This window comes from Accipiter gentilis, chromosome 7 (genome assembly GCF_929443795.1).
Source record: "Accipiter gentilis chromosome 7, bAccGen1.1, whole genome shotgun sequence".
Classification (NCBI taxonomy): domain Eukaryota; kingdom Metazoa; phylum Chordata; class Aves; order Accipitriformes; family Accipitridae; genus Astur; species Astur gentilis.
Genome location: NC_064886.1, coordinates 16,036,610 through 16,064,209, shown reverse-complemented (window position 1 = coordinate 16,064,209; position 27,600 = coordinate 16,036,610). Strand labels below are relative to the sequence as shown.

Below are 27,600 nucleotides of genomic sequence, written 5' to 3'. Positions count from 1 at the left end.
TGCTGCTATATGTACCATGCGGGGGTGGTCCTGTAGGTGCTGCTGGTGAGGTGCATCTGGGTTTCCCCTGGGGGATCCCCCTTTGGTGTGTGGCACCTGAGTCCTGTCACCTCCTGTGAATCCAGAAGCCAGGACTGGCTCTGGTGCTCAAAACCTCGGGATAAAGGTGTGCCACTTGGCTGCTCCGGTTTGGCTGCTGGGTTTGTTCCTTATTGTTAAGCTCAAGAGAGAAAAATAGCAGCATCACAGCTTTCTCTGAAATAAGGAGCCTGTGGGCTCTGGATGTGTCGGTGCCTGTGGTTTGGGGTTTCTTTGCCACCGTAGCGGGGCTGGTGCAGGTATCCTCGCACACCGAGATGACTGGGATGCTCGTATGGCCAGTGGGTGCCCGCACTCTGCCCGCGCTGTCCCGTCTGCCTGCGCCAGGATACAGCCCAGCCAGCTACAGGAGCAGCCAAAGGCTTCGGGGACAATGAGCAGTGTCTCCTCCAGAGCCGCAGTCCTGCACGGACATGGATGGGCACAGGGGGCTGTGCACCCACCGGGGGCTGGCTGCCCACTGCCTTCCCCACTGCAGGACGGTGGCTGACCCTGCCTGCTGCAGTGCAGCCAGCGGTGCTCTGCCTGCCTTGGCCAGCCCTGGCCGTGCATCTGAAATAGGCCAGCCCTTATATCTTAAACCTCATCCTCCCGGGCTGCTGGAGGCAGCTGCAGGCAGTGCTTGGTCTGGGGGTGGTGGTGGTTTGCTGAGCCAGCAGCTGGCTGGGATGCAGTTGTGTCTCTGTGGGGACAGCCCCTGCCTTCCTCCTGCCCTCCTCCTCCTCCTTGCCCAGTTCAGAGCAGCCCCATGTGAGCGTGCATCCCCTCCAGTGCACGTCTCGGCTTGCTAAGTCTTATTGAAAACCATAACTGGATTTTGCAGACTGGGCATAAAATACCGAGAACATAATACGTATTAAAACTCATTAGGTTAAGCCCATTTACACACACAGAGTGTCATCTGAATGAAATTAAATCACCTTTTTCAGAGGGCTTAAGCGTCGAAAGGGTGCCACGGGCAAGGATGGCAAGAAGGGGGAGAGGGAGTGCAGACCCTGTGGCAGGCCAGGGAGCATCCCTTAGTGTCACCAAGACCTCCCCAGCGTGACCTCTCCCAAATGCTGTTGTGTGTCACCACTGACACAGGCCTGACACTGTTCACATCCAAATGGAGCTCCCATTCTGCCCTCACAAGGAAAAACATGGAAATAATGAGGAAACAGAGGTTTCTCAGCATTGCACATGGGGATGGGGCTGATGCTGGCAGCAGGGGTGCTCGGGCAGGGATGCCGGGGGACGGCAGGGTTGTGGCAGGCGAGGGCTGTGCTGGGTTATTTGTTTCTATTGCTGAAAGCAAAGATGAGATCCTGCCCGCTCCCCAGCACCTGCCCTGTGCGTGGCTTACCAAATGCAATTAGCCACAGTAGCAAACGAGGGAGCTCCCCGCTCCTTCCACAAACCTGCTCCGGCCCTACCAAAGGAAGCTGAGGTACCGGCAGATGGGATAACTCTGATGGAGAGAGTCAGATAACACATGTGCTTTGGGTCGTTGCAGATTAATTAAAATAATAATAATAATAATAATGCTGTAACATAGGGTTCATTTCAGCAGCTGGGATGGTGATACCGGGTACAACGGCTGCAGCATCTCTGCTGTGCCGGCTCATTTAAGTCATCCCACCGATTTCCCGGTATCCTCTGCCTGCCTAAATCTCTGGAATACACCGCTATTTCCTTCTCTGCCTTTGGCATTGTGGTGTCTGCTTTTTAAATGATTTGTGGCTTAAAACATTTTTCTTTATGAGCTGCTTTCACACTCGCAAGGGGAACTCATCCTACAAGAGGCTGAAACAGGGTTTGATTTAACTGTATGTGGAGAAACAGAGCATGAGCAAAAAACCTTTTTGGCTCCACTTGGGCCATTGTAAAGCAAAATACATGGGGAAGTGAGTGGAGCCCCGCAAGCTTCTGCACGCTATGGAGGTGGTGGGATTACCTGGAAATCGTGGCCTGCAGGCAACTGTGTTTCTTTGCTTTCAGGGTCTGGACAACCCTGCTGCACCCCAGCTTGGATTTTCTGGGGGAGCCCCTCACCTGCTCTGTAGCAAATCCCCGCTCCATGCCATCTGATGGCTGCAGGGTCTGAATGGGGATTGGCATCCCTTGGGCAGGGGTCTGGGGCGGTCATGGGAATTTGCAATCCCAGGTAGCTCAACAGCAAATGTAATACTTAAAGATGGGGTTAAAGTTGCTTAAATCAGCTGACTTAAATAAAATAGCCCTTCTGGGATGTGCTGCAGGCCCTGGGCTTCTCTGCGTAGCGCTGGCCAGTCATTCTCAGTGCATCGAAATAACCCAGGGCAGGATCCAGCCCATCGCCCCAGGATTTATTTATAACTCAGCCCTTGGCGGGTTTTCATCCTCCAGAGAGCGGAGGGAAAGCTAATAGGAGGCTGTGCAATTAGCACGGCCCCGTTTCTGTGGATCTTGAGGGCTTTTACACATGTTAATCAATTAGTGTGGGACAGACTTGTCCCTCCAGATGAAAGGATCTGCAATACCTTCTGAGCTCAGTGCCTCCTGCCCAGCTGGGCTTGTGGCTGTGGGTTCCCCTCACCATGGGCAAGTGCTGAGACCATCAATAAATTTTCTCCAGAATATTTAAAAATCAGGGTTTGCCCATAAGCAAGAAAGTCAGCCACCTAATTTCAGTTTAAACCCCTCCATTGATTCCCAGTGAGGAGGAAGATTTACAAACCCTCCAACACGCTTGGAAATCCTGCACAGAAATCTATCAGCAGATGGGCAAGTCCTGCTCTGTTACAAATCAGGCCAATAAATCCCAAATAAGAGGTTTTTCCTTTGCATATCTTGGTAGTTTGGCCTACAGAAGGAATTTAAAAGCTCCCCAGGGAAGCACGTACCTGGGGACCATCTCGCCACCGAGGAAGAGGTGCCGACCCTGGTGCAGCTCCCTCGGGCAAGCTGCTTCCCCGGGTAGGGACGGAGCAGCCACCGCTGGCTGTGACATCCAAAAGCTGCCGAGTCAGCTGTTTTTAAGTGCACACGAACCTTTTCTGCACACCCCTCCCTATGGAGGGGATGCACAAACATGTTTCTCAGCAAAAATTAAGGCAGGGAGCAGCTGAATAAATAAACTTTTCTTTGATTTAAAGGCAGCTGACTGCTCAGTGCGCTCGGCTTGCCCCTGGAAGAGGCAGTCAGTGGGTGCTGGGTGCTCAAGGGGAGATATATCAGATGGCCTGGACGTGCCCCGCTGCAATGGAAACCTCAGTTTTCCACATCCCAGCTTCATTCCCAGCAGTAATGGTATTTAAATTCAGCCCAATGCATCTCATTTGCTGCTTGTTTTAAAGAGTGAGAAAGGGTGAAAATCCATTTTCATGGGGCTGAAGAAGATGGCAGGTTTACCTGGGAGCTTGAGTTGCCCAACTGCTGCCCGGGCAGCAATGCCCCGCAGTACACTCCTAGGGATGGAAGCTGAAAGGCTTGAGGGATGCCAGCACCGAGGGATGCCAGCACCAAGGGTGCCCAGCGTCCCTGGGTCTTCATGCTGGTGTCACTGGTTGGTGCCGTCACCTGCTGCCTGCACCGGGGAAGCACGAGGGTGTGAAGCTGCAGGACCTGCTCTGCGGTGGCAGCCATCACCTGTTGCCGGCATTCTGTGGAGCTGAGGGCAGGGATGGAGGGACACGGGGCTTTCTGAGAAGGCATGTGGTCCCCACACCAAAGCGGGTGGCTTTTGGATAACAGCAGGTCCAGGGAGCACGCCGTGCGCTGGGTCCTTGCACGCCACGCGCTGGGTCCTGCACACTGCCGCATTTCCAGGTCTTCAACAGAAGCATTTTGGGGGGTGGGAAAAGCTGTGCTGTGCACCAAAGGATGCTCAGCAGGGTGCAGCACCGTGCTCTCCCCCATGGGAGCGAGGTTAGTGCCTGCCCCGCAGCTCTCCGGCAGGACAGGGGCCCCCAGGCACGTCGCCCTGTTGTCGTCATTAGACTCCATCCCATCCCTCCCTATTTTAAAGCCCTATTCTTTCCCTGTCCCTCTGATAAGAAATGCTAATGATGTGATGAAATTGGATAGGTCGGTCGCCTTCTCCTCCTAATGGAACTCTTGTGTTCGTTAATTTGCTGTTTTTAATGGGCTGATTGTTCTCCTGTGCTGGGGGAACCACGTGAGCCCTTCAGTGTGTTTTGCCGTGGTCAGATGTGAGGTGGTGCTTGAAGGCAACTGAACCTTGGTGCTCAATAATTGCAGAGCAATTTGGAGACAAGACCCAAATGTATAATTTATCGGTGCTTCATTCATCCCCAACAGGAGCGGTCGCAGAGATGCTCATGCCGCTCGGCAGAGCCCCCTCGGGACCCGTGCCCACCCTCCCCACACGCCGACTCTGCTTGAGGTGGGGGAAGATAAATCCTTGCAAATTAATGAGGATTTCCTTGGCCCCACAGCAAGTAATTGCAGAGCCCCAAACCTGCGGGCAGAGCTCGCTTGCTTTCTGCCGGCCTCGATACTCCTGTCACCATAGAGGGAGGTGGGTTGGGTGCAGAGCGATGCTCAGCCAGGCTTCCCACTGCCGGGATGAGGATTTTAGCTCTTCGCAGGAGCGTGGTGATGGAGGTAGGCGAGGAACCAGGCCTTCCCTATCCCCTCCATCCCAGCTGGACCCGCTGCCTGCTTGTAATGGTGCAAAGTGCCTGGGAAATGCCCCCACTTGACTCTGTCGTGCTTTGGCTCTGGGTGCCAAGGGGGTTCGGGGGAGCAAGGAGGGATGCCCCAGCCCTGGTGCTGCTGGCCGGGGGGAGCTTTCCAGCCACGTAATTCCCTGGGACTGGATCCATCCCCAGGGACCCAAGCAGAGCCCTGCTGACAGCCATGGCTGGGAGCAGCTGGGCACAGCAGGTATTAACCAAGCGAGGCCTGGGGAATAAATCCCCTCCATGCCCTCGCTGTCCCAGCACCGAGGCAGCAGAGGTGGCTCCCAGCCCGCAGCGGTTTTTCTAACAGCCTTTGTACCCAGCTGCCCGCAGCAGCCAACGACAGCCCGGTCTTACAATGCTGCCCGCTGCACCGCGCTGGCTGATTAATGTCCCAGTTAGCTTCATTAGTTTGGCTGGTAAAATGTGTCACTGCTGTCCTCAAGCCGTGCCGCAGGCTGGGCTGGCACCAGCTCTGCTCCTGAATGGCAGCACCGGCAAGAGCTGCCCCACAGCCCGAGCCCAGTTGGGCAGCGTGGGCTGCAGGCAGCACAGGGTGCAGGCAGCGGAGGGGGCAGGATACAACCCCTGGGGGACATTCACCTTTGCAGGCTGCTGTGGGGACGGGGATCTGCGGGGTCCAGCCGAGGTGGCTGGTGCTTCCACCCCAATGCTGCTGCACTGCGGGGTGTGGATCCATCCTTACACCATGGGGAGGGTTGGTGGGGTGCATGGAGCAGCATTGTGGGGTGCTGCCAGCATCCCCCATCTTGGATGGCCACCAGCAGGTTGGGGTCCCCCCATCAGCCTCCCGACGTCCCAAGCCCCCGCTGATATGGTGTGAGCATCGGTGCTGCCTCTATTTGCCACACTTGCTGTTTGTAAACCATAGGCAGCGAGGGAGCCGTAAGACGAGCACATTATCTCCTCCAGACAATTAGCAGAAGCATTAATGGAATATATGCAAATGTGCAGTAATTGACCTGCGACTCCACAGTTCATGATGGAGAAGGATGAGCTCCAGATGGCTTAATGATAGTAATTTAAGCCCCTTCTTTATATGCCATGCTTCCTTGCCATAGCCCAGCAGGACCAAGCCCAGGCAGGGAGGAGGGCAGGCGGCAGCGGGGACGCTGGGTACCGGGACAGCACTGGGGCCGTCCCATTTGCACCCCAGCAGCATCCCAAACTTCCCTGTATTTAGTGCCTGTATAAAGCCCCGGGAAGGTGGGTTGAAGTGCAGAACAGCTGGTTGTGCTGGCACAGGAGGGGAAGCCATGAGTTCCCACGGAGCAGCCCTTCCCCGCTGGCCATCGGCCAGGGACCGCAGGAGAGAGGCCAAGCACTGACAGGTCCATGGGACCACTGGGCTGGGGGATGTTTGCCCACTGTGGTGGGGGCTGGGTCACCTGCCCTGGCTGTGCCAGGGTGCTGTCTGTGCCTTCATCCTGCCACAGAAGTGCCTGCAGCCCAAATAGCAAACAGTCTCCTTGCTTGGCTCCTACTCTGAGTTTCCTCAGCCTTTACTCAGACTGTGTTGGCCCCAGGCATGGCTGGGGAGGGGGCAGTTTGGGGGAGCCTGAGGGGCTCGTGGCCCACCAGGGATCTGCCCCACGCAGCCTGCCCAGCCCTGAGCTCCATAAAAGTTCAGCCAACAGAGCCAGAGGTATTTGAATAACCACTCTGGGAACCCAAATTAAAATATTTATGTATAATTCATGCCATATGTTCCACCAATATTTTTTATTTAATCAACTGAAGACAGATGGCAGGAACACAGAGGCCATTAAACTAATGGCACTTTGTCTTTCCATTTATTTTCGTCTCCTTTCCTAAAATAAGATGAGTCCGTGACAGGCAGCACACCCCAGGCATGGGGCCGTCCCCACACAACCCATATGCTGGCAGGGTATGGTGGCTGTGGCATTTCCCACCGTGAAGCCAGCCCCACCATGTAACTCAGCGTGGCGTTGTCCTGGGCAGGGCTGGAGTGAATCCTCCATAGCTGGGGGGTTTGGAGGAGAGAAATCCCCCCAGGCGAAAAGCCCTGTGGGGGGTGCTGCAACAGACTGTCCCTTCCCCGGGCTCAGATTCTCTCCCTGTGCCGACAGCCGCCAGGGATGACCTTGGGTAGCCCCAACCATGGTGTTCCCGGGGCAGCACCATGTTGATCCCGGCTGGCGGAGCGTAGATGGGGATGGTCAGCCCTTCGGTCCTGGCTGGAGAACAGATGATGCCCTGGCCTCAACATCTGCAAAAGCCTCACTGGGGGCATGATGGGCTGAAACGCAGCCACAGGGCTATGTGGGAGAGCCACGCTGCGTACGTCATGTTCCCGTGGGGCCTCCTGTCCCACTGCCCACCCAGCTCCTAGGGCAGGCACTTGCTTGCTGGGGGCTTCGCCTGGGGCCGGCTGGTGCATGGACACATTCAGTTCGAGGGGTGAAACGCGTGTGCAGGAGTGTGCGTGCATGTGCGTACGCGAATGCGTGGGTGTGTGCATGCATGTGTGCGTGCACAGCTCATCCTCTTGTGGGTGAAATCAGGTGAAATCAGAAATCCTCCACGTGTCCCAGAGCCATGCTGTAGCACCTCTCCTGCATGACGAAGCAGAGACGTGTGGGCTCTGGAGTCGGGACTCATGCCCGCATCTCTGTCCCCCTGTCCCTAACCCTGGGCTGCTGGCAGCCAGCATCGCTCCTGCTGCGCTGACGTCTCCCACCTGTCCTGCATCCTTGTGCCTGGGTGGGGGGGGAGGTTGAACTGCCCTGGGGACTGTGATCCTCTCCGCATCCTGGGATGCTTTCCTAAGTGTGCCTTTCTCTTTGACTTGCAGGTGGAGATTTCTTGCCCTGGGAGTGAGATGAATGGCGCTTCGTTAGACAAAGGGTCCCAGTCAGCATTTCAGGCCCCGAGACTCGTCCAGGGACTTTCCATTCTTTGTCTGAAAGGGCGACGGTGCTGTTTCCATTAGAGAGATGCTTGCGAGAGCCGGTGCCGCCGAGCGGAAAGGCGAGTGAGAAGAGCTGCGTCAGCTGATCGGCTTTCAAATCACCTTCAAACCCTCGATTTCCTTAACATGATCCCTCCATCAGCCGAGTCTCGGGGGCACGGCTGGGGGGCTTTGCCGGGAGGAGAATAAACCGGGGACGGCGGTGACAGCCAGCGCTGGAGAAATCTCCCGTGCACAGTGGGGGAGCCTCAAAATCCACCCCCGCTGCCTTCCCCAGCCTTCCTGGACTTTTTAGGGTCAGGCAATAGCTTTGCACAGCCTCACCCTGCAGCCCCTGCTGTGCTTTCGGGGCACCCATCTGCTTCCCTGGTACATCCCTGGGAACCACCTCCACCCCGGGGGGGGGCATCCCCCCCCCCTCGGAGCATCCCAGGGGCCGGAGAGCAGCTCCCCTGCGGCGCCGGCTGCCGGGGAAGGGATGAAGACGCTATGGCCAAATTATTGGTAAAACTCCAGCGGTACTTTCGGCGAAAACCCGTGCGTTTCTTCACGCTGCTGGCTCTCTACCTGGCGGCTGGCAGCTTGGTTTTCCTGCATTCTGGCTTTGCCGGGGAGCCCACGGTGACCGGGAGCCAGCGCAGCCCTGGGGCCGGCGAGGGGCCAGGGCTGCCCTACCTGGGGGTGATGCAGCTGAGCCGTGGTTTCAAGGCAGCGGCGATGATGCCGGAGGGAGGACGGCGACACGGACCCTGGTTCAAAAGCACCTCCAAGGAACCGGCAGAGAGGGCCAAAGCCGGAGACTACAGCAGCACCCGGAGCCGGGCACTCAGGGGCAGGAGTGGCCGCGAGAAGGAGGAGGACAGAGGTAAGGGCTGGGGACATGCGTGTCCAGGCAGGGGTCCCTCCTTTTGATGTCTCCCAGGGAAACCCTTGTGCACCACCGAGGCAGTGGTCTCCGAGCTGGTTTGGTTGTGTACCCCCACCAGGAACAAATTTCTGAGCACACCCTCCCCATTGAATGTGTATTTATTTACTTACAAACCATATGCATGTGCTACCCAAGCACTAAGATTTTCTTCCCGTGCCCCAGAGGAGTGTCCTGCGCATCCCCTGGGGCGCAGCACCCCACTTTGGAGTCCACTGCTCCAGAGGATGTTCCTAGAAAGTTCTTCTCCTCCCTTCTTCCCCTCCTTCCTCCCTCCACAAGTGCCAATAACCCATTTTCCTTTTTCCATTTGCACTTTTCCCACTTGTGCATCACCAAGCTCCAAGGTACACTTTGCTGGGACAGGTGCTTTTGGAAGTGCCAATGGGGAGAGGCTGCACCCCATCTTCATCCCATCCTTCGGTTGTGCCACTGCCCAAATTCAGTTTTAATTCTGTTAGCCCCAATGAACACAAAAACCAGGTTTGTGGCCTGTTGTTTGCATTGCTGGGGTGTTCAGGCAGGGGCCGGCTGCGATTGCCTTGCAGGCACTGAAGTGCAGGCAGACACGGGTGCAGGCAGGGCTGGGGTTTTGCCTTTCAAGCAGCCTGGCTGCTGCCTGGGGTTCGTGGCGTATTGTCAAGTGGGACTGTTATTAACGAACAAGGATAAGTGAATGTAGTAGTTCTCATTGATTTTTAAAATGGCAACTATTTATCCTGAAGGCAGCTGTATGCAGAGTCGCATGGTCTCTCTGAATTTGGGTGGCTGAAAGCTGCCCATCAGGGCTTTTGCATCCCAGTGGTTCTTCAGCTTGTCGCCGCCCTCACTGGCACCCACAAGTACCCAGTGCCAGCAAACCTCACCCAAAGACACCCCGCGTCCCCTCTCTGCCAGCTCTGCAGCCCCCCCAGTGAAGGAGCATCTTGCACCTTCAGCTGCTGTGAAAGCTGCTACAATTTCTTGTCGTTAATAAAGTGGGATGGCGAGAAGGAGCAATCCAGCTTATTGCTCCAGTGCTGTGCAGCTGCAGCAGCGGCATGCTGGATGCCTCGGCATTCAGGGCAGGAGCTGCAGCATCAGCTGGTCGAGGAAAGTCGGAAGGGAATCGGGAGCGAGAACTGCTGGAGAGGTGTCGGGATGCTGCTGGGCTCTTCTCTGCCTGTTGTTGCTCGCTCCCCTCTCCTGACCCCCAGGGTGGGTGAAATCTGGGGGGGGGGGGGAAGCACACCCGTGAGGAGCCCCGGAGCCTGTGAAGGCTGCTTTGCTTAAGCAACCCTGTGCCCCAAAGCTGGGCTTGCTCAGGAGCTACGCCATGGGGCTTGGCGCGTGTGATTCCCCAGGCATCCCAGGATGGGAGCCTCATCTACCCGACCCTTGGTAGATCAGGGACTGTGTGGCTCAGAGAGAAGCAGGAGTCCCCAACCCTGTGGTAAATTGAGGGTTTCAAAGGTGTCACTGTGCTGAGCCAGGCTTGGTCCCCCCTAATGCAGGCTGTTCCCAGGACAGGGGGGGCTCCTCCTCGGCCAGCGGCCCCGCAGCAGGTCTGTGCTCGTGTTGACTCTGGGCAAGATGCACGGTCCAGGCTTGGAAGCAGGAAGAAAAATGGCTTGTGGTGCTTAAGGGATCTTCTCATGCTAAAACGAGATGAAAGGGGGTTTCCCCATCATGCCCCTGCACAGAGGGGTCTCCGGGAGCGTTTCCGAGGCGCGTGCGACTGCATTGCTCCATTAATGCGAATTGACGTTTAGCGAATCCTCACCAGATGGTTCGTGAGCCCAAGCTGTCAGTCACCATAAAAACCCCAAGCAGCGCTCCTGTCCCTGGCCATATGCAACATGTCCACCGCGATTAACGTCCGCCGGTGCCACCGCCTCCCCATGCCCAGCCATGGCGGGGGCTGCGGGGGACAAGGAAGGGAATGCTGGGCTCAGGCATCACTGGCTTTAGCTGCTCGTAGGTGGCCTGGGAATATCATCTTTCCCCTTTGTAATCTCACACGGGAAGTCTCGGCGTGGGCAGCAGCTAATGGGAGCCAGCACAGACCCGGCAGCTGGAGGGGATGCAATGCCGCCACACGAGCATCTCGGCAACTCCTGAGCATGATACTGAGGAGAAATTCTCCAGCTTGAGAAATCCCCTGAGCCCAGCGTGCCCGACTTTCCTGTGGGGGTGGCGGAGCCTCAGGGGATGGGCACTGAGCACCCACCTCACTCCCCTGCTCCTCTCCGAAGTGCCTGCCGCTTCCCTGGGCCGTCTGGCAGGAGCAGGCAGATTTTAACGGTGGTGGTAATTAAGCAGGGGACAGCTTAAGAAGGCAGCTGTGGAAGCTCTGCCATGTGAAATTGTTCCAGAGGGAATACTGGTCCTAAAATCAGCTGTGGTTTAGCTAGCGTGATATGCAGCTCTGGTGCTGTGCCTCCCTCCTCCTCCTCCTCCTCCTCCTTCCTCTCCTGCCGCGCTGGTGAAGCCCCAGGGCCAGGCCAAGGTGCCGGTCGAGGGCAGTCCCATCTGCCAGGGAACGGCTCCAGCTCATCTGCATCCCCGTGTGAAGGGGGTCCATCCTGCATCCTGCCTCAAATCTGGGGACGTTTGTGGATGGTGAAGCCAGAGAGGGCAGCAAGCCCCAGCCCCAGCCTGGCAATGCCCAGCATCGCTTCCTCTCTGCCGCATCCATCTCCGGTTCCTTGCTGGATATCTCCAGCCATTCCCAGCCGGGGCTGGGCTCCCCCATGACACATGAACAAGCAATGCCATGAAGAAAGGGGGACTGGTCACCCCAGACACGCAGCCGAAGACGTCCCTATACCTTCTGACACCAGCGCAGTTGCCCCAGGGTTGATTAGCACGGGCCACCCTTCCTGAAGCTGCTGCCACCAATATCCACCCGTTCTTTCCCTCCATGCTGACATGGAGCATTTCCCTTCTCGCATGCCGGACTTGTATTCATACAGCCGGGGAGAGCCCCCAGCCCATCGCTGGCGAGCCAACATTGCTGTGCGGAGGGCAGAGACAGCGGCAGAGGGAGCGTCGGGGGGAGCTGGGAGGGCTCAGTGCCCAGCGTGAGGCTTTTGATCAACCAGCTGGAAAATCAAGGGCACATATATTTGTTTCAAGCATCACCCTGCAGTACAGCCCTGTGAAAACACTTCTATTCTGCATTTAGCTTGCTAAACGGTGGTGGTGGGTGCTGGGAGAGCCTGGCGAGGGGCTGGGGCTACTCGAGCAGAGAGGGAGGATGGACAGACAGAGGTGTTGCCCCTCGACAGACCAACTCCTGGCATGAGAGCTGGGTCCCGGTGGAACCCTCTGGAGAACGTGGCTGGGGATTTGCTGCGATGCTCCCCAGGGGGGTCATCAGTGACCCAAAGTGATTGCTGCCAGGGCAGGGCAGCAGCCCTGAGTGCACCCCACAAGTTGGGGCGGCGTTGAAGGGCTACAACTCGCTTCCCCACGCAAGCGGGGTCACCAGCTGGCCTCAAGCACGGGTGCATCGCCCAGGGTGTCCCTGCTTGCACCCCCTGCCCGCAGCCGACAGGGACCCCAGCGCTGAAGCGGTTTGTGCTGCACCACGGCCAAGAGCTGCGGTGCTCTCTGGGAGACCAAGCTTTACATTAAGCTTTACACTAAGATGTTAAACGTGAATTTGCAATGCCAACAGCCCCAGTGGCCAGCCTAGCTCCTGGAAGAGTGAGACATTTGGGGAGTTTAATGACTATCGGCTGGATCTGTATGTCTGTTCACACATGTGTTTCCAATGTGTTCCAAAATTCCTCTTGGCCCCATGAGAGCTGTGTGCCAGGGCAGGTCCCCCTCTTGGTGCTCAGCACCCTCCAGCAAGCTCTGCCTAACCCGACCATGCACCTTTCAGCATCTCCCCTGCTCACTCCTCCTTCACTTATTGTCCTCGTATCCCCCTAATTATTCCAGTTGCTTTCCTAATAAATTGCAGCACGTATACGTCAAGAGCAAAGGATGAAAGGTAATGCACAGCAGTCACCAGCTCTGTACAAATGACTGGAGTAATCCTGCTCCGGTTAGATCTGTCACGACCAAAATGAGCTGACCTCCTGAAACCTGCTCAGCACTGCGGAAATGCCACGTTATGCTGAGAGTAATTGGGAGCAATTGAGTTATGGCTTTTTGGTGATTAAAGTTATCAGACACATTTCTCTCAATCTTTCTCCTCCACCTTCCTCCAGGCTGGCTTGGGGAAGCTGGTTTGCAGCGCCGTGTGGAGGGGTGGTGTGTGTGGGGGGAGTATATGTGTGGGGCATTCCACTGGTGGGGTGTACACATGGAGTTGGTTCAGGGATCCCCCAACAGATGCAAAATGCAAGCAGGAGGTGAGAAGTATTATCCCATAGTGTGGTTTGGTATTGGAGGGGCACATGTGGAGATGCTCTGCTATTAGAGGGATAATTTGGTGTGTGATGGAGATGGAAGGAGAGACACAGGGTGGTTATCATGTATGGGAAGATGCACCTTGCTTGCCTAGAGCCATGGCTTCACTCTTGACCAGAGCAGGTGAGCCCTCACCTCTGCTCCTGCCCAGTCCTGTGCTGCCAGATATCCCAGTGCTTTCCCAAAGCCCCTTGGCCGGGGTGCTGGGGCCAGAGCCCTCGGTGGCACAGCTGGAGGGGTGTTTGGTGCTGTGAAAAACAAATCCTTGGCTTGGGGTCCGGTGGCCCTGAATGGACAGAAGCCTCAGGAGCCTCTCCTTTTGTGGCCCCACGTTGGGACTCCGCAGCAGCAGCTCAAAGTCAGAGGCCAGTGGCCACCACATGGGCTCCAGGATTTCTCCAGGACAGGGCTGCCCTGTGCCAGCATCCTGCAGAAGGCGGTCTGAGAGTGGAGCAGATATTTCAGGATAATAAAAAGCAAAAGATTGCCATTATATTCATCGAGGATGTGTACCTGAAACAGGGAGTGAGGTGAACCAGACTGGTATGGGATTCCAAGCCAGTTCTGCCATTGCCCCCGGGCTGGTAAGACCTGGCCACTGTTCCCCAGGGCCACCCTCCCCTCTCCCTGGGTGGCCAACCTGCACGTCCTCTGCCAGAACATGTTAATGGACACCTTGTTAGCTGATTGCTGGGTGGCTAATTCCACTGGCTTCCAAAACCCCTGTCCTCCTTGGGCAGCAGTGGCAGCAAGGATGCTGAGCATCCCTGCACCAGTGCTGCACCCCTGCATCGGCGGCAATACATCTTCCCCACGGCAAATGCTCAGATGGGAGCAGAAGCAGGGCACTAATGAGGGCACTAACGAAAGCACTAATGAGGGCACCTAACAAGGAGATTGACTGCGGACAGGGTGGGTGCTGGCAGTACAGGGCTGCCCAGGGATGGCTCGTGGACTGGCTTGCCCCTAACAAGAGCCCACAGCCAACACAGAGTGTCGCAACAGGCATAGAGGCAAGGAGATGGCTGTTTGTTTTCAGATTATTGGGAAAGGCTACGTTTGTCAAATAAATGATTTCATCGTAACTATTTATTCAGCTCTATTCCCTGTCTACCAGTATCTTCATTTGCTCTCAGCACAGGCATCAGCCTTTGTTAGTGCTGGGCAAATATCCTCCACATTGATGTCTGGGACTGGGGAAAATGAGCTGCTGGCTGAGGAAAAATTGTTTTAAACCATATTTCTCCATTCTGCCCATCCCTGTGTTCCTGGCAGGGCAGAGTGGAGGGGATGGGTTATTTTACCATGTAACTCATCTCTTTTTGGAGCTGCTTTGCTCAGTTTTAAGGCCAGTGGAAAGGAAGAGGACAGAGAGGAGAAGCCTCAGAGCAGAGACGCAGCATCCTTTCAATCCGTAGAAGGTGTTTCTGGACTTTACCTACCTTTCCTTGCAGCATTTACAGGGGCATGTTGTACCCAGAGCACGTGTTTCTAAAGCAAACGAACAGGGTGCATTGCTGCACATCCCTATTTAGGGAAAAATTAAAAGAGGGGGGTGGGAATTGGTGGGCTCAGCCTCGGCTGGTTCTTACCCCCTTCTCCTCTACCCTCCCCCCAGCAAGATACATCGGCTGCTACGTGGACAACACTCGCCGGCGAACGCTGCGCGGCGTGTCCTTCTTCGACTACAAGAAGATGACAGTCTTCCGTTGCCAGGACAACTGTGCCGAACGGTAGGGCGGGAGATGGGCACCGCATCTTCATCAATTCCCGCACACCGCCAGCGTTTCTCTGTTGTCACAGTTCCCTGCTCCGGCTGCTCTCCTCCCCTTCCTCCCACCTTCCTTCTTTTTTCTTTAGATTTACTTATTTTGATTTTTTTTTTTTAATTCACTGGTGTTTTCGAGGACCCCAGTTTCCTCCCTCTGAAAAAGGGTGGGCAGGATGATGGGCTCCATCTTCTTATGGGGCAGGGGGATGTAAGGGCTCCAATTTGCTGCTGGAGGAGCTTTGAGCACTTCCATCCATGCAGGGCTGGCCCCACCAAAATGCCGTCCCCACCAAAACACCCTCCCCAGACCTTCCGAGCTGTCGAAGAGTGTCTGTGAGCAGCTGGAGAGACATGTGGATCCCTTGCTGCCAAAGTTTTCTCCTTTCCCAGCATTACATAAAGGATGTGCCCTAAATGTGGTCTGTGCCAGCAGGGCAGGTGGCATTGCAGGCAGTTTGCTGCCTCCAAACTTCCCCGGAGCTGAAGCCCATCTGTGCGGGATCCCACAGCACCTGGGGACATTGCTGCAAAGGGCCATCGCTGATCACTGGGACAGTGGCACATCCCCTGCATAGGGCTCATCAACCTCAGCAGGATGCTCACCGTGACAGACGCATGCCATGAGCCGAACCGAGTGCTGCAGCGCATCCTCAATGGTGCTGATGCAGGGCTGCTCCACACCAGACCCCCTCCCCGCAGCACCAGCAGCCCCATGGTGGGACTTACTGGTTTGGCACTGCCCCTCTGGAGCAGGTTTCCAGCTCCGCTGGCACTTGGCAAGCACCAGCCTGTGCTGGAATCCTCCCCCCTTTCAAATCCAATCTGTATCGATCAGCACAGCTCTCCTGCTTTGAAGCCCAGCAAAGTCCCCGTCACTTACTCCTGCCCCACCACCACCCGTTACATCCTCCCTGCCTGTAAGAAATGTTGCCGTCTCCTGCTTTATGATCTCTGTGGTCCATGGAGACCTTTCCCTAGAATAGAATAGAATAGAATAGAATAGAATAGAATATTTTTAGTTGGAAGGTACCTACAATGATCTTCTTGTCCAACAATGCATCCTTGGGATGCAGTGATGCTTCCAGCGCTGTGTGGGAGCTGGCTGCAGCAGGGATGCTTCTGCAAAACCCCACAGAGCTGGAGGGATGCCTGGGGACATGCTGACCCTCCCCATCTCCCTCTCCCCAGGGGCTACCTCTATGCAGGGCTGGAATTCGGTGCTGAGTGCTACTGCGGGCACAAGGTCCAGGCATCGAACGCCAGCGAATCTGAGTGCAACATGGAGTGCAAGGGAGAGAGGAGCAACATCTGTGGCGGGGTCAACCGCCTCTCCATCTACCGCCTGGAGCTGGCCCAGGAGTCTGCCAGGAGATGTAAGTCGGCAGCATGGATGCGCCTCCCGCCTTGGACCCGAAATGGGGGAACCCCTTGTGGTGCCGGTGGGGGCGAGCCCCGGCATCCCCATGCTGTGTAAGCTGGGTCACGGCTCAGGAGAGGGGGTTTGAAAGTGGTTCAGGTCTGTGGCTAGGGCAGTTTTGCTCCTGCAAACTGTGGGGATCCCCCTGGGGGATGGCTGCTGGCCGGGGCCGGGTGGAGTGGGGAGCCCCAAGGACCTCACTGGGAATTCAGGGCATTCTGGGGGACTTTGGATGAAGACCTCTTTCCTGATGGCCAAACAGGACCATTATCATATTCAATGTGTGCTCCTGGTGGAGCTGGCTGCGGGATGAAGGACATGAGGGAGCTCCAGAAAGAGTCACGGGTGCTCCCTGTCAGAAGTGCTCATTTGGCTCCCAATTAGGCAGCGCTATAATTATCCACATTTGCTGCTTTTCTTTCCTCGTCCCCGAGCAATGGGAAAGAGAGTGGTGGCGTTCAGGGCTCCCGTCACCAGGCACCCAGTGGAGTGATCACCCTGGAGAGGGGCCAAGGGTGCCTAGTACGTGCAGCAGTGGGCGAGGACCCAGCACAGGACCCCTCAGGGTACCAATGCCAGGGGGGACCAGGCCTGCCCTCCTCGCTGGCTCCATCCCTCATACAGCCTGGGAGCAACTGAGTTGATAAAAATAGGGACAAAAAAATAAACCTGACTTTGCTGTCAGGGCTTTTGCTCTGATTTTGCACCGTGAGTGGCCAGGTAAGCTCGTTAGCAAATGTGGCTTCACAGCTGGTGGGTGACAAGAGCTGGAGAAAACCAGCCGCTGTGCCGACGGGTGGCTGGAGAGGAGCAATGGGGAACAGCGATGGGGACGCCGGGGCACACAGAGGCTCCTGCTCCCACGCCTGGGGTGCAAACGGTGGCAGTGACATCATTTTTGCGGTGCAGCCCCTGCTCCTTGGGCCTGGGCCAGCATCACTCTCAGCACCACTGTGGCCCCTCTCCCTTGCAGATGGCAGTGCGATATTTCGGGGGTGCTTCCGCCGGCCGGACAATGTCTCCATCGCCCTGCCTGTCAGCCAGCTCATGCTGAACATGTCGGTGGACAAGTGCGTGGACTTCTGCACCGAGAAGGTACTGGGGGGGTGCAGGTCAAAAGCTTAATCATCTAAATCATCATCAGAAAGGGTCACATGGGGTAAATTTTAATCTGCTTTAGTGTCATAATTATGTGTATCCAAACTACAAAGGATCATATTGATTGACTGTGTCTTTGCTGTGGGGAGGGACTGGACCACAGCTGCCCACAGGAGCAGCACCCGCTGCCTGCCCTGTCTGCTCCCCACAGCTCTGCGCCCCCCCAGCAGGCAGCGGTCCCCCGCTGGGGGGGTTTGGGCAGGGGTATCACAGGGTCCTGCTCTGGTCCAGGGATGCTGCAGTGCAGTTTGCTCCTGGGGCACGATGCCTATAAGCAGGCAGGGGAAAGGCTGACAGGGGGCATTGGCAGAGTATTTATTAATTAAAATTAGGTAAATTATCAGGCAGAGGAAGAGAAAGACATGCAGGTGGGGACAGTTGTGTCCTCCCTTCATGGCCTCCTCAGCAGGGGACGGTGGGGAATAAACCATCACACCAGTTAAATACAAGTGGCTGCTCCATTGCTGGCTCCACTTTCCCATGGCTGCTGGGAGACCTTGGGGCTGGGAGGTGTAAATAACTGGAGCCCCTCGATTAACCTGGCACTGCCACAGCCTGGTGGTAAATTGCCTGTCAGCCACTGAATGGATCTCATAACTCCGGGCTTGGAAACACCGGCGAGGCTGCCATGGGGGCTGTCTGATGGCTTTTAGTAACCTCGGTGCGGGTGACAAACTCACAAATGACGTGCCACGGCTCTGCCGGGAGCACCAGCACCCGATGCATTGCTATCCATGCCAATAGGCAGCTCGGCTGTGCCCAGGAAAGTTGGGGCTCGGGTGGTTTTGGGTGTCTGCAATGAGCTGCTTGTGCAACTGCCTTGAGGGATGCTGCAGCCAGCTGGAAGGATGCTGCAAACAGCCCTGCGCTGCACAGCAGGGCTGGGGCAGCGAGGACAGGTGTGGGGGGCAAAGGAAGGGTCTGCTACGGGGGACAGGGACAGTGCAGCTGGCTGCCCCCCCTCCACCCGTCCCCACAGGAGTACCCGCTGTCAGCGCTGGCCGGGATCACCTGCCGCTGCGGCTTCCCCACTACGCTCTTCACTCTGCACGAGCGCGAGGACGAGCAGCTCTGCGCCCAGAAATGTGCCGGTGAGGAGTTTGAGAGCTGCGGCACCGCTGAATATCTCCTCGTCTACCAGACCCAAGTGCAAGGTGAGCTGGCACCGGACTCACCCTGACTGCTGCTGGGCAGGGGGACAGGCAGGCAGGGACCCCTTGGGCGTGGGTACCGGCACCAGTTTCCCAAGCCCTTCCCAGGGACACTGGCAGAAAGTGAGCATGAGCTTGCAGCATCTATTTGGCTTTCATTAAAAATTACCATTTATTTTCATTTCCTGGGAAATCAATCTTCCCCTGAACAAACAGCTTTAATAGCTGCCTGATTCAGCTGCAGGAGAGAGCAGTTTGCCATCTGCCTCTGGCAGGATCCCTCCTTGCTGCTGCTTGTCCCTCCTTGTCACTGGCAGTACCGGTGAGCTGGAGCCTGCAGCCAGCTGGTGAACCCGCTGGGGCTTTGCTAGCCAGAGCGGACAGACTCCAGGGAAAAATATGGGGGAAAAAAGCTGTGACCAGGCAGAAAGTCCCCAGGAGGCTGCACAGAGAGGGCTCCCGCCCCCCACTGCCCTGCAGGTCCCAGCAGTGGGACCAATCGGGACAGGGTGAGGGGAAACATGTTACTGGGAGAGGAAAGAGCTGAATGGAGCAAGTGAGGACCCAAATTTAGGTGGTTTGCTTCAGAGCATCTCAGTCTTGACACGATCCCTGCTTTGGTGTTTGAGGCCATGCTGGAAACGCTTGTGCATTTGTTGATATAAAAAGCGGGAGCATCACTTGGCAAATACACCCGTGTTATTCCCTCTCCTCTAATCACACAGGCAGCAAGCAGCCGGTAATGGCAGAGCACCTCCTGCCCTCTTTGTAGGACTTTTTGGGATATTTAGAATTTTTGGGGGTGTTTAGGACTCTTTGGGGTGTCCCTATGTGCTTTGGGCAGGGTGCAAAGGTGCCTTTCCCTATAGTGGCCACCTCCTCGCATCCTGCCCTAGCATCTTCCCAGGAGACAGCAGCACGCTGGAAGGAAGTAGAATATCTCTGTAGGAAAAGCACATTACCATGCCCTGATGTGCCTTGGCTGGTTCTCACTGCAGACAACCGCTGCATGGACAGGAGGTTTCTCCCCACTCGTGCCAAGCAGCTGGTGGCCCTGGCCAGCTTCCCTGGTGCTGGCAACACTTGGGCACGCCACCTGATCGAGTTGGCCACCGGCTTCTACACCGGCAGCTACTACTTCGATGGGTCTCTCTACAACAAAGGTGAGACTGCGGGGGTGGGTCGCTGCCAGGGGTGCACCAGTCCCAGCTGAGCTGGGCAAAAGTCCTGGTGACATCCCTTGGGTCTGCACGAAGGGGAGGGCAGAACTGGGTACCACCGATGCTGCTCCAAATGGTATCGGAGGGATCTGACGTCGTGTGTGCCCTGCCCGTAACCTCCCTGTGCTGCCCACTAACCTTGGCAAGGACCGGTTTGGGGTAGAACTGGGGTTTCTCCATCACGCTGGTGGTTTTTAACCTGCTGTGGGGGTTAGAACTTTCTAGAGGAGGAATCGGAGCAGCTCCGACCCTGGCAAACAAGGAAATTCCTGTGAGTTTTGCCCCAAGAAAAGGCCAGTGGAGTTTTTTGATCAGATTTCTCCAGGAGCTGGTGTTTGCGGGCTTGGCACTCTCATCCCAGGATGCATAAAGTGAGAAGCAAATGAAAGTTATGGCTGCAGGGTGAGAAGGATTTGTGCAGCCTTCCAGCTTCAGGATTTGGGAGTGGGTGGTGCTGGAGGCACCAGTATCCTGGAGGACAAAAGTTCCCATGCACTTCCTGAGTAGCTGCAGATAAAAATAATGATGTGTCAGGGCACCTGGGGAACACCAACATCCAAATTAATGAATATTCACCATGCAAAAAAGTGCTGATGAGCTTACGGGGCGATGGAGGAGGGAACTGATCTCATTTGCCTGCTCTCCTTGGGATGAAGGATTTGGTGGAGATCCATCTTCCCATCCTGGGTGACACAGATATTTGCCCAGTAAATATTTAACGGAGGAGGGATGTTGTTGCTCCCACCTCTTGTGCCTTCCGGGGAAAAGCAGCAGCACTGTCCCCACTGTATTGGTGCCAGGGCTGATAGCATGTGGGCTTTGGGGACTCCAAATTAGGCAGCAAGGATAAGTTTCAAGCCAAAAAAACCCTTGAGGTGGGCATGAAGCTTTTTCAGGCAGAAGCCAGCTCCTCCCAGTAACCCACCGTATTGCAAGGGGGAGCAAAAAGACCAGTTCCCCCATTTTATAGCCATTTACAATAGTTTTATTTGTAGACCTTGAAGGTTTCTCCTGCTTTTCCTTCTTCTTTTGTGGCTTTGAGAGGAAATCCTCCTTCCATCCTTGGCCCTGGTGGAGCTGGGATCTGTATCGGGGTACCCATGTAGCTGGTGGGGTCTGTACCCATGCAGCCAGCTGGGGTTTGTACCCAGGGTACCTCCTAAAGCCCCATTTGCCTGACACGGTAGGCAGCGATGCACATTTCTTTGAGATTTGCCAAATGCAGCCTTTCAGAGATGGAGATGCTCTGCGTTGAGTGATGGAGCCTGGACTATATCAGCGCCTGGCACTGGCACCCATCTCAGGGCGCAGCCGGCTTCGTGCATCCCACGGAGGGGAGCATCACTGGGTGAAAGCCTTGGTGATGTTTTGCTCAACCAACCGAGCACGGGTTTCACGTTTATTCTAGGCTGAGCGCATCGGAGGGCCTGGAGGTATCCAAGCAACTAGCAGATTAGCCATCATGTCCCTGTGTCACACGGCATGGCTGCCGAAAGCAAATTACACATCTATAATTGATGTAATACAGCTACTTACAGCTTATCTCCCCCCTTGGCTCAAGTCTGCCGCCACCACGTTGTTCCCGGGTAGTTTGGGTTGTGCTTTGCAGGAGTTGGGGGTGCAAAGGGGCTGGGAGTGATGCTGGGCTCAGCCCCGATACTCCGTGCGGGGGCACAGGGGATGGTGGTCCCCTCCCTGGACCCCCCCATAGCATCACCGTGGCCCTGGGCTTATCTGCAGCCCCATGAGCATGGTTTTTTTACCCTTCTTAATTTATGGAGAGAGCTTAAATGCTGTGGTCAGGGAGATTATAGCTATAAGAATACATTCTTGACCCCCCAATAAAGGCATAAGGTACATTAATGAAGTATGCCGTTATTTAATGCCAGCGTGTTCTGCCCTGGAGGAAAGCCGGGCTGTGCCATATCAGGCTGTTGCAGAGTGTCTCACTGAGAAGAGCTGAGCACGGCTGGGGAGGAGGCAGCCCTGCTCGGTCCCCATGCCCGCTACCCGCCCTCTCATACATAAATTTTACATGACTCATAACTTGGGCAAATAAATGATTGCCATCTGGGAGAGGGATGCAAATTCTACTTCAAGCTCCAGCTGCTTTTATCCAACTGTATATTGCAATCTGATATCCCCCCATCGTTCCCTTTCCCCAGCTCACTTTTATTATTTTTATTAACATCGGCACCGGCCGCTTCTGAGGCGCCTACTTGCTCTGTCCTGGCAGGGTTCAAGGGCGAGAGAGACCACTGGCGAAGCGGGAGGACGATTTGCATCAAAACCCACGAGAGCGGCCAGAAGGAGATCGAATCCTTCGATTCGGCCATCCTGCTCATCCGAAACCCCTACAAGGCTCTGATGGCAGAGTTCAACCGCAAATACGGGGGGCACATCGGCTTCGCGGCTCACGCCCACTGGAAGGGCAAAGGTAGGCTGGTGGGCTCCCACAGGACCTGGGTGGGCAGGCTCCAGCCTGACTGCTGGAGCTATAAAGCTGTTGTTAAAGCCCAGTAGAGCCCGAGTCTGGTCCCTGTGGGGGAAGCCTGGGCTGTGCCACCCCTTTGGGGTCCCCGTGTTGGAGGGACATCTCCTGGGCTTGCAACCGGCACAACATGCAGCACCCACCTGGGCATGGCCGAGGGTTCCCATGTGGGCGGGATGGGATGGGATGGGGAAGCGGACATGCTCGGCTGTTTGGTGCTGTGTTGGGTCACAAGGGCAGGAGCAGAGAGGTGGCACTGCCTGGGGACACGAGGCTGACAGCAGCCTGGTGCCAGCAGGGAGGGAATGGGTCGGGTGGGCAGGAGCCCAAGGTCCCAAATTCTGCCCTTTCTTTGGAGCAGCTCTTCGAGGACAAGCTGGCCTGAGTGCTTGGCTGGACAGGTGGAGAGCAAGGAAAGGTTAAAAAAATAACAGGATCCATCAGACATCTCCATCCATCACTTGGTGGGCACATATGTTGGTGTGGGGCTGCAGCATCTCCATGCTGCCACTGAAGCTGGATCCCAGCAGGATCACCCTGCCCTGCTCCCCAGCAGAGCCAGCCCTGGCACGGGCAGCACTGGGGGGGTGGAAAAAAGCCCCATAACTCGCTAAGGCAATAGTACTTGCAATGGGTCCTGACCGCCACTGCCAGGTCACTCGCCTGCCTCGTCCTGCCTGTCCAGTGCGATCTCACAAGCACCCGAGTTTCTAATTAACAGGATGAAGGCGATCTCCTCCAAGCCCCCATTAGCTGTCCTTCCCCAAGGCAGAGGCGCGGGAGAATGGACCCAGCCCCAGAGGCTGCGAAGTTCCCGGCTGGGGGGAACCGGCTGCCCCTTTGCTGGGCTCTCCCTCTCGCCGGTGCCGGCAGCAGGAGCGGTGGCAGCCACCAGCCCATCCCTATTGACATTAGCAGTGGCAGAGTATTATTTCTGTGTGCCCAGCTGCTCCAGAGACACTACCTTTCCCATGCACAGGCATATTGTGGAAGCTTGTTAATTATAGCAATTTGCAAATTGCTGTTGTGGAATTGACTTCATTGGAAAGAGTTAAAATATTTAGCTTGATTGAACATCTGCTACCCTTAATTCAGAGTTTATTTAAGGGGAGCTTTTGCTGTTGTTGCTGTTATGTGCCTGGATTTCGTTATCACAATGTGCTTGCAGCGCCGGAGATGGCCCAGCCCTGCTCTCCCCACTGCCCCATCCTGTAAAACCAGGGAAAAGAAATGTCCCACTGCTTTCTCGTTGGCTTTTCTCCCTGAGCAGGTCCCTGGGCTAGCATCACCCTTGCTGTCATGGGGTACGAGCTTCTTGCTAGTTTTTATCCCCATCTGCTGCACCCCAAAGTACAACAGCAAATTGCACATACAGCCAGGACAGGGGATGCAGGATAGAGCCCCAGCACTATGGGAACCCTCCTGAGCCTTCCTGGTCCCAACCCCCCCACCCCTGTCCCACACCTCGTGCCCCTGTGGGGAGGGGGGGGCAGGCAGAAGGGACTCTTTCCTCCATCCCAGCACAGTCCGATTTGGACATGCATTAAAATACATCACCAAATTATTTCCAGAGGATGTATGGTGTAATTAGCTGATGGGTTAATTGTCAGGTTAATTAACCATTGGAACAACTTGCCTAGAAAGATGGAGATTTTCCATCACTTGAGGACTTTAATCGGACTGGGATGGTTGCTGAGAGCTGTAGTGCAGCACCGGGAATGGGTCGGAGACCCCAGTTTCCCTGACCCTGTGTGTGGGCTCAGCCCAGAGAGGAGCCCAGCCGTGGAGCCCAGGGGGTCCCTGTGGGACCATCAGCGCCCACCCTGCCCTCCCACCAGCAGCAAACTCTCCACGGGGACAGTTAGTTTGTGCCAGGCTTGCAATTAATGCTCTGGTGCGCGGTTAAATAAATAATCCAGAGGACAAAAAAAGAAAGTGATTAAAGGTAAGTAATTAAGACAGGGCATGGGGCTCCCATCCCCAGCCTTCCCTGTGGACAGCCCCTTGCTCCCTGCAGCCCGGCTCTCCAAACCATTTCCTTCTCCCAGGAGCTACTTTGGGGGCAATTTTGGAAAAAAAGCCATGCCCTCTCCCCAGCCTCAACTGTGGCTGCTGGTGCTGGGGGGGATTTTCCTTCCCCCCGCATCATTCTCAGCCCTGCGTGGAGCCTGCGGTGGCCGCGGGCGCTGTGAAACCCCTGTTTGGTTCCATGACATTAATTTTACGATATCCCTGGAGCAGTTCCAAAGCAAAGTTTTATGTGATATGATTACACAAGGTGAATTGTCCTGTATCTGTTTAATGAAACAGATACTGTGTTTAATGATTCTTCGGGGAATTAAATACAGTTAAGCTATTAATCAGGCATTGGTTTCTGGGGGAGGACAAAAGGAAGAGGCAGGTACCCAAAGCTTTTATGCATCGTGAGATAGATGTATATGGCACTGCCAGGAGAGTTGCGGTTTATTATTGATGTTTCATTATCCCTTTTATCACCTGATTTTTATGGGAGGATCAATTAGCGAGAATTGAAAGATTTCAGCGGCAAGTACAGGCAGTAGCCCTGGGATGGGGGATACAGGGGGTGTGGGAGGACCCGGGGCGACACCCACTAACCGTGTCCTCTGCTCCTTCCAGAGTGGCCAGAGTTCGTGGCGAACTATGCGCCGTGGTGGGCGACGCACACCCTTGACTGGCTGCGCTACGGCAAGAGGGTGCTGGTGGTCCACTTCGAGGACCTGAAGCGGGATCTCTTCGTCCAGCTGCAGAGAATGGTGGGGCTGCTGGGCATCGCCGCCTGCGAGGACAGGCTGCTCTGCGTCGAGGGGCAGAAGGACGGCAACTTTAAGCGATCCGGCTTGAGAAAATTGGAGTATGACCCTTACACCCCTGAGATGAGGAAGATGATCAGCGGCTACATCAAAACGGTGGACACGGCTCTGAAACTCCGAAATCTGTCGGGGGTCCCGGATGACTACTACCCGAGATGATGGTGACAATGGCGGGGGGACCTGACCCTGCGTGGCAAGGAAAGGCTCGGTCTTCCCGGCCTCTGCCTACTTCCACCCAGTGGGTGGCTTTTCTTTTAATTCTCCATCTGCTGCTATTAGCTGTTAATCAACTCCCTGCATGAGCAACGAATGGTCCCCAGCCATCGCTGAGCTTGCTTGGCCGATGCCGACGCTGATGCGGACCCGGGCACGGTGGCACCGCTGAGGGCATGCACGGTGCCTTCCCGCCACAGGGTTCCTGCTCCATCCCACTCCTGTTTTGGCTGCTGCAGCCCTCCTTGGCAATGCAATGGGTTATTTGTGTCCGTCCCTTCGGGCTGGCTGGAGGGGACACTGCATTGCTCGTGATGTGCCTGACGCACCCTCCCGGTGCCAGCACACTGCCGTGGTGCCACAGGAGCTGAGCTCCCCTGGGCTGGGTATCCCCAAACTCCCCTCGCTCCTTGGCCAGCCCTGGAAGGCTGCTGCCCATCCCTGGATGGAGCCCATCAGCCTTCCCAAGGGAGGAGAGACCAGGGGGGGTTGGCACCGCTTGGGTGATGCTCCCGTGGATCCCGGTCAGAGGCTGCGCTGGGGAGAGCGATGCCTCCAAATGAGGTGGCCGTGTGTCCCCTGTGCACTGTCCCTTGGCTCTGCAGGGACCCTCCCCGAGCCTGGGGACAGGCGGTCCCTGGGGCGAAGCTGGCATCCCCAGCCACAGCACCGGGCAATGTTGCTGCTCCAGCCCCGGTGCCCTGGGGGAGCCCCTGGCCCCCCCCAGGGGGCTGCAGCAACCTCAGCCCTAGGCTGCGGGTGGGAGCCAGCCCCACGCATGTGGGCGATGCTTGAGAGGGGGACATTGGCCCTGGACAGAAGAGCTTACGGGACCCACAAGCTCGTCAGTGCATCATTTCAAAAGCTCACGAGCCAGAACAGCCCCCCAGAAGCAGTTTTGAGTGCCACATGCTGCAGCCCAGCCACATCAAACCCATGAGGCAGCAGGGAGCAAATCCTGGGGCTGAGCTTTTTGGTGTCGCTCTGGCCAAATCCAGTCCCACAATGGGTCGTCCCCCCCCGATGCCCACACCCTCGCCCGCTGCCTGCTGACAAGCAAGCGAAACCAAAGGATCTCCGTGCGCATTGGGAAGAAGCCGTTCACCAGGCTGGCTTTGTGCAGAGCTGCATGCCGTCCCCAGCTGTCCCCCTGCCCCGCGCCACCCTCCCAGCCCGACCCTGTCCTGACTTTTGCCGTAAACGAGCTCCCTCCCCTCCTTCCAGCCCGCAAGTCCCCTTTGGATGTAGGTGCAAAAGCCATATATTGTACGCAGCCTTTTCTAGAATTAGGTATTTAACGATTGTCTTTTAACTCTTGATCTTGATAGAAATACATGCACAGATTGAAATCTAGAGACACCGCTCAATCTATATTCAAAGAGAGAGAAGAAAACTCCACGGAGAAAAAGGAGAATTTAAATAAAATATATTTTTCTAACGTGCATGCAGAGCGGACATGGGCAGCGATGCCAGGGCTGGGGGGCTCCCGGTCCCCGTTTCTTTGCACGGAGGTGGGCGAATGTGTTTATAGGGAGCAGCTGCCCTGTTTTTAACTATTCCCTTGACAAATGGCTGGAGGTTTTCTAGGAGAGTGGGTGAGTCCTGTCCCAGCAGTGGGAATCGAGCTGACCCCATGCTCCTCCACTCCTGGTGGCCCCTGGGGCTGCCTACCTCGGTCAGAACAAATCCTCAGGTCAATCCAGCTATTAAAGGAGAGTTTTTGTTGTTATTCTGCCTTCCTGTGTATTTGTGGGGCTGTCCGAGGACTCCGGCACCCCCCACCCGTCCCAGAGCAGGGGCTGGATGTCCCCCGGGACATGGGAGCGACTGGCGGACGGCTCCTCTGCCCCAGTCTTTAATCACATTAATGTTATTCCTGCATCTAAAGTACTGACAATGCAACCAAAGTGGCTCGTTCTTGGGAGTTTTATTACCTTTATAGTGTCCTTAAAGACAGGTTTATTCGGGTGCGTGGTGGGAGCAGGGAGATTTACTGCGGGCTTTATTCCCGTTGCATCCCATCCTTCCTCGGCTCTGGAGCAAGAGCAGGCTCAGTGCAATTTATTCCTTTTCTCTTGGCCGATTGCCCTCTTATCTGGAGTTCGTGAAGTCCCTTTTTTCTTTTATAGTGCTGGGTTTGCAGCGATCAAGACGCAAGCCAGGCGTGATTTGTTCTGACAGGCATTGTCTGAGGGAGGGGCAGTGTTCCCTTCCACCCCTCAGAAGTAATTAAACCCCCAAAGCCAATTAATCTCCAAGATAAAACAATTAAGAGATGACATCACGTGCAGCCAACACGCTCA

General features: G+C 55.9%; 1 protein-coding gene across 2 annotated transcripts in view; it reads left to right on the top strand.

Annotated features, from left to right (window-relative positions):
* WSCD2 (WSC domain containing 2) overlaps nucleotides 1-25,832 on the top strand; it is a 77,382-nt gene extending 51,550 nt beyond the window's left edge. The window contains exons 2-9 of one of the 2 annotated variants that reach the window (XM_049806206.1): nucleotides 8,150-8,581; nucleotides 14,664-14,778; nucleotides 16,005-16,189; nucleotides 17,207-17,328; nucleotides 18,371-18,545; nucleotides 19,541-19,705; nucleotides 21,999-22,199; nucleotides 24,891-25,832. In XM_049806206.1, the coding sequence (XP_049662163.1) occupies nucleotides 8,206-8,581; nucleotides 14,664-14,778; nucleotides 16,005-16,189; nucleotides 17,207-17,328; nucleotides 18,371-18,545; nucleotides 19,541-19,705; nucleotides 21,999-22,199; nucleotides 24,891-25,243 (1,692 nt within the window). In that variant the 5' untranslated portion in view covers nucleotides 8,150-8,205 and the 3' untranslated portion in view covers nucleotides 25,244-25,832. Of the gene's footprint in view, nucleotides 1-7,905; nucleotides 8,582-14,663; nucleotides 14,779-16,004; nucleotides 16,190-17,206; nucleotides 17,329-18,370; nucleotides 18,546-19,540; nucleotides 19,706-21,998; nucleotides 22,200-24,890 lie in introns of those variants that run through there. The other variant, XM_049806207.1, reaches the window with a different exon arrangement.
* The last annotated feature ends 1,768 nt before the right edge of the window (nucleotides 25,833-27,600 follow it).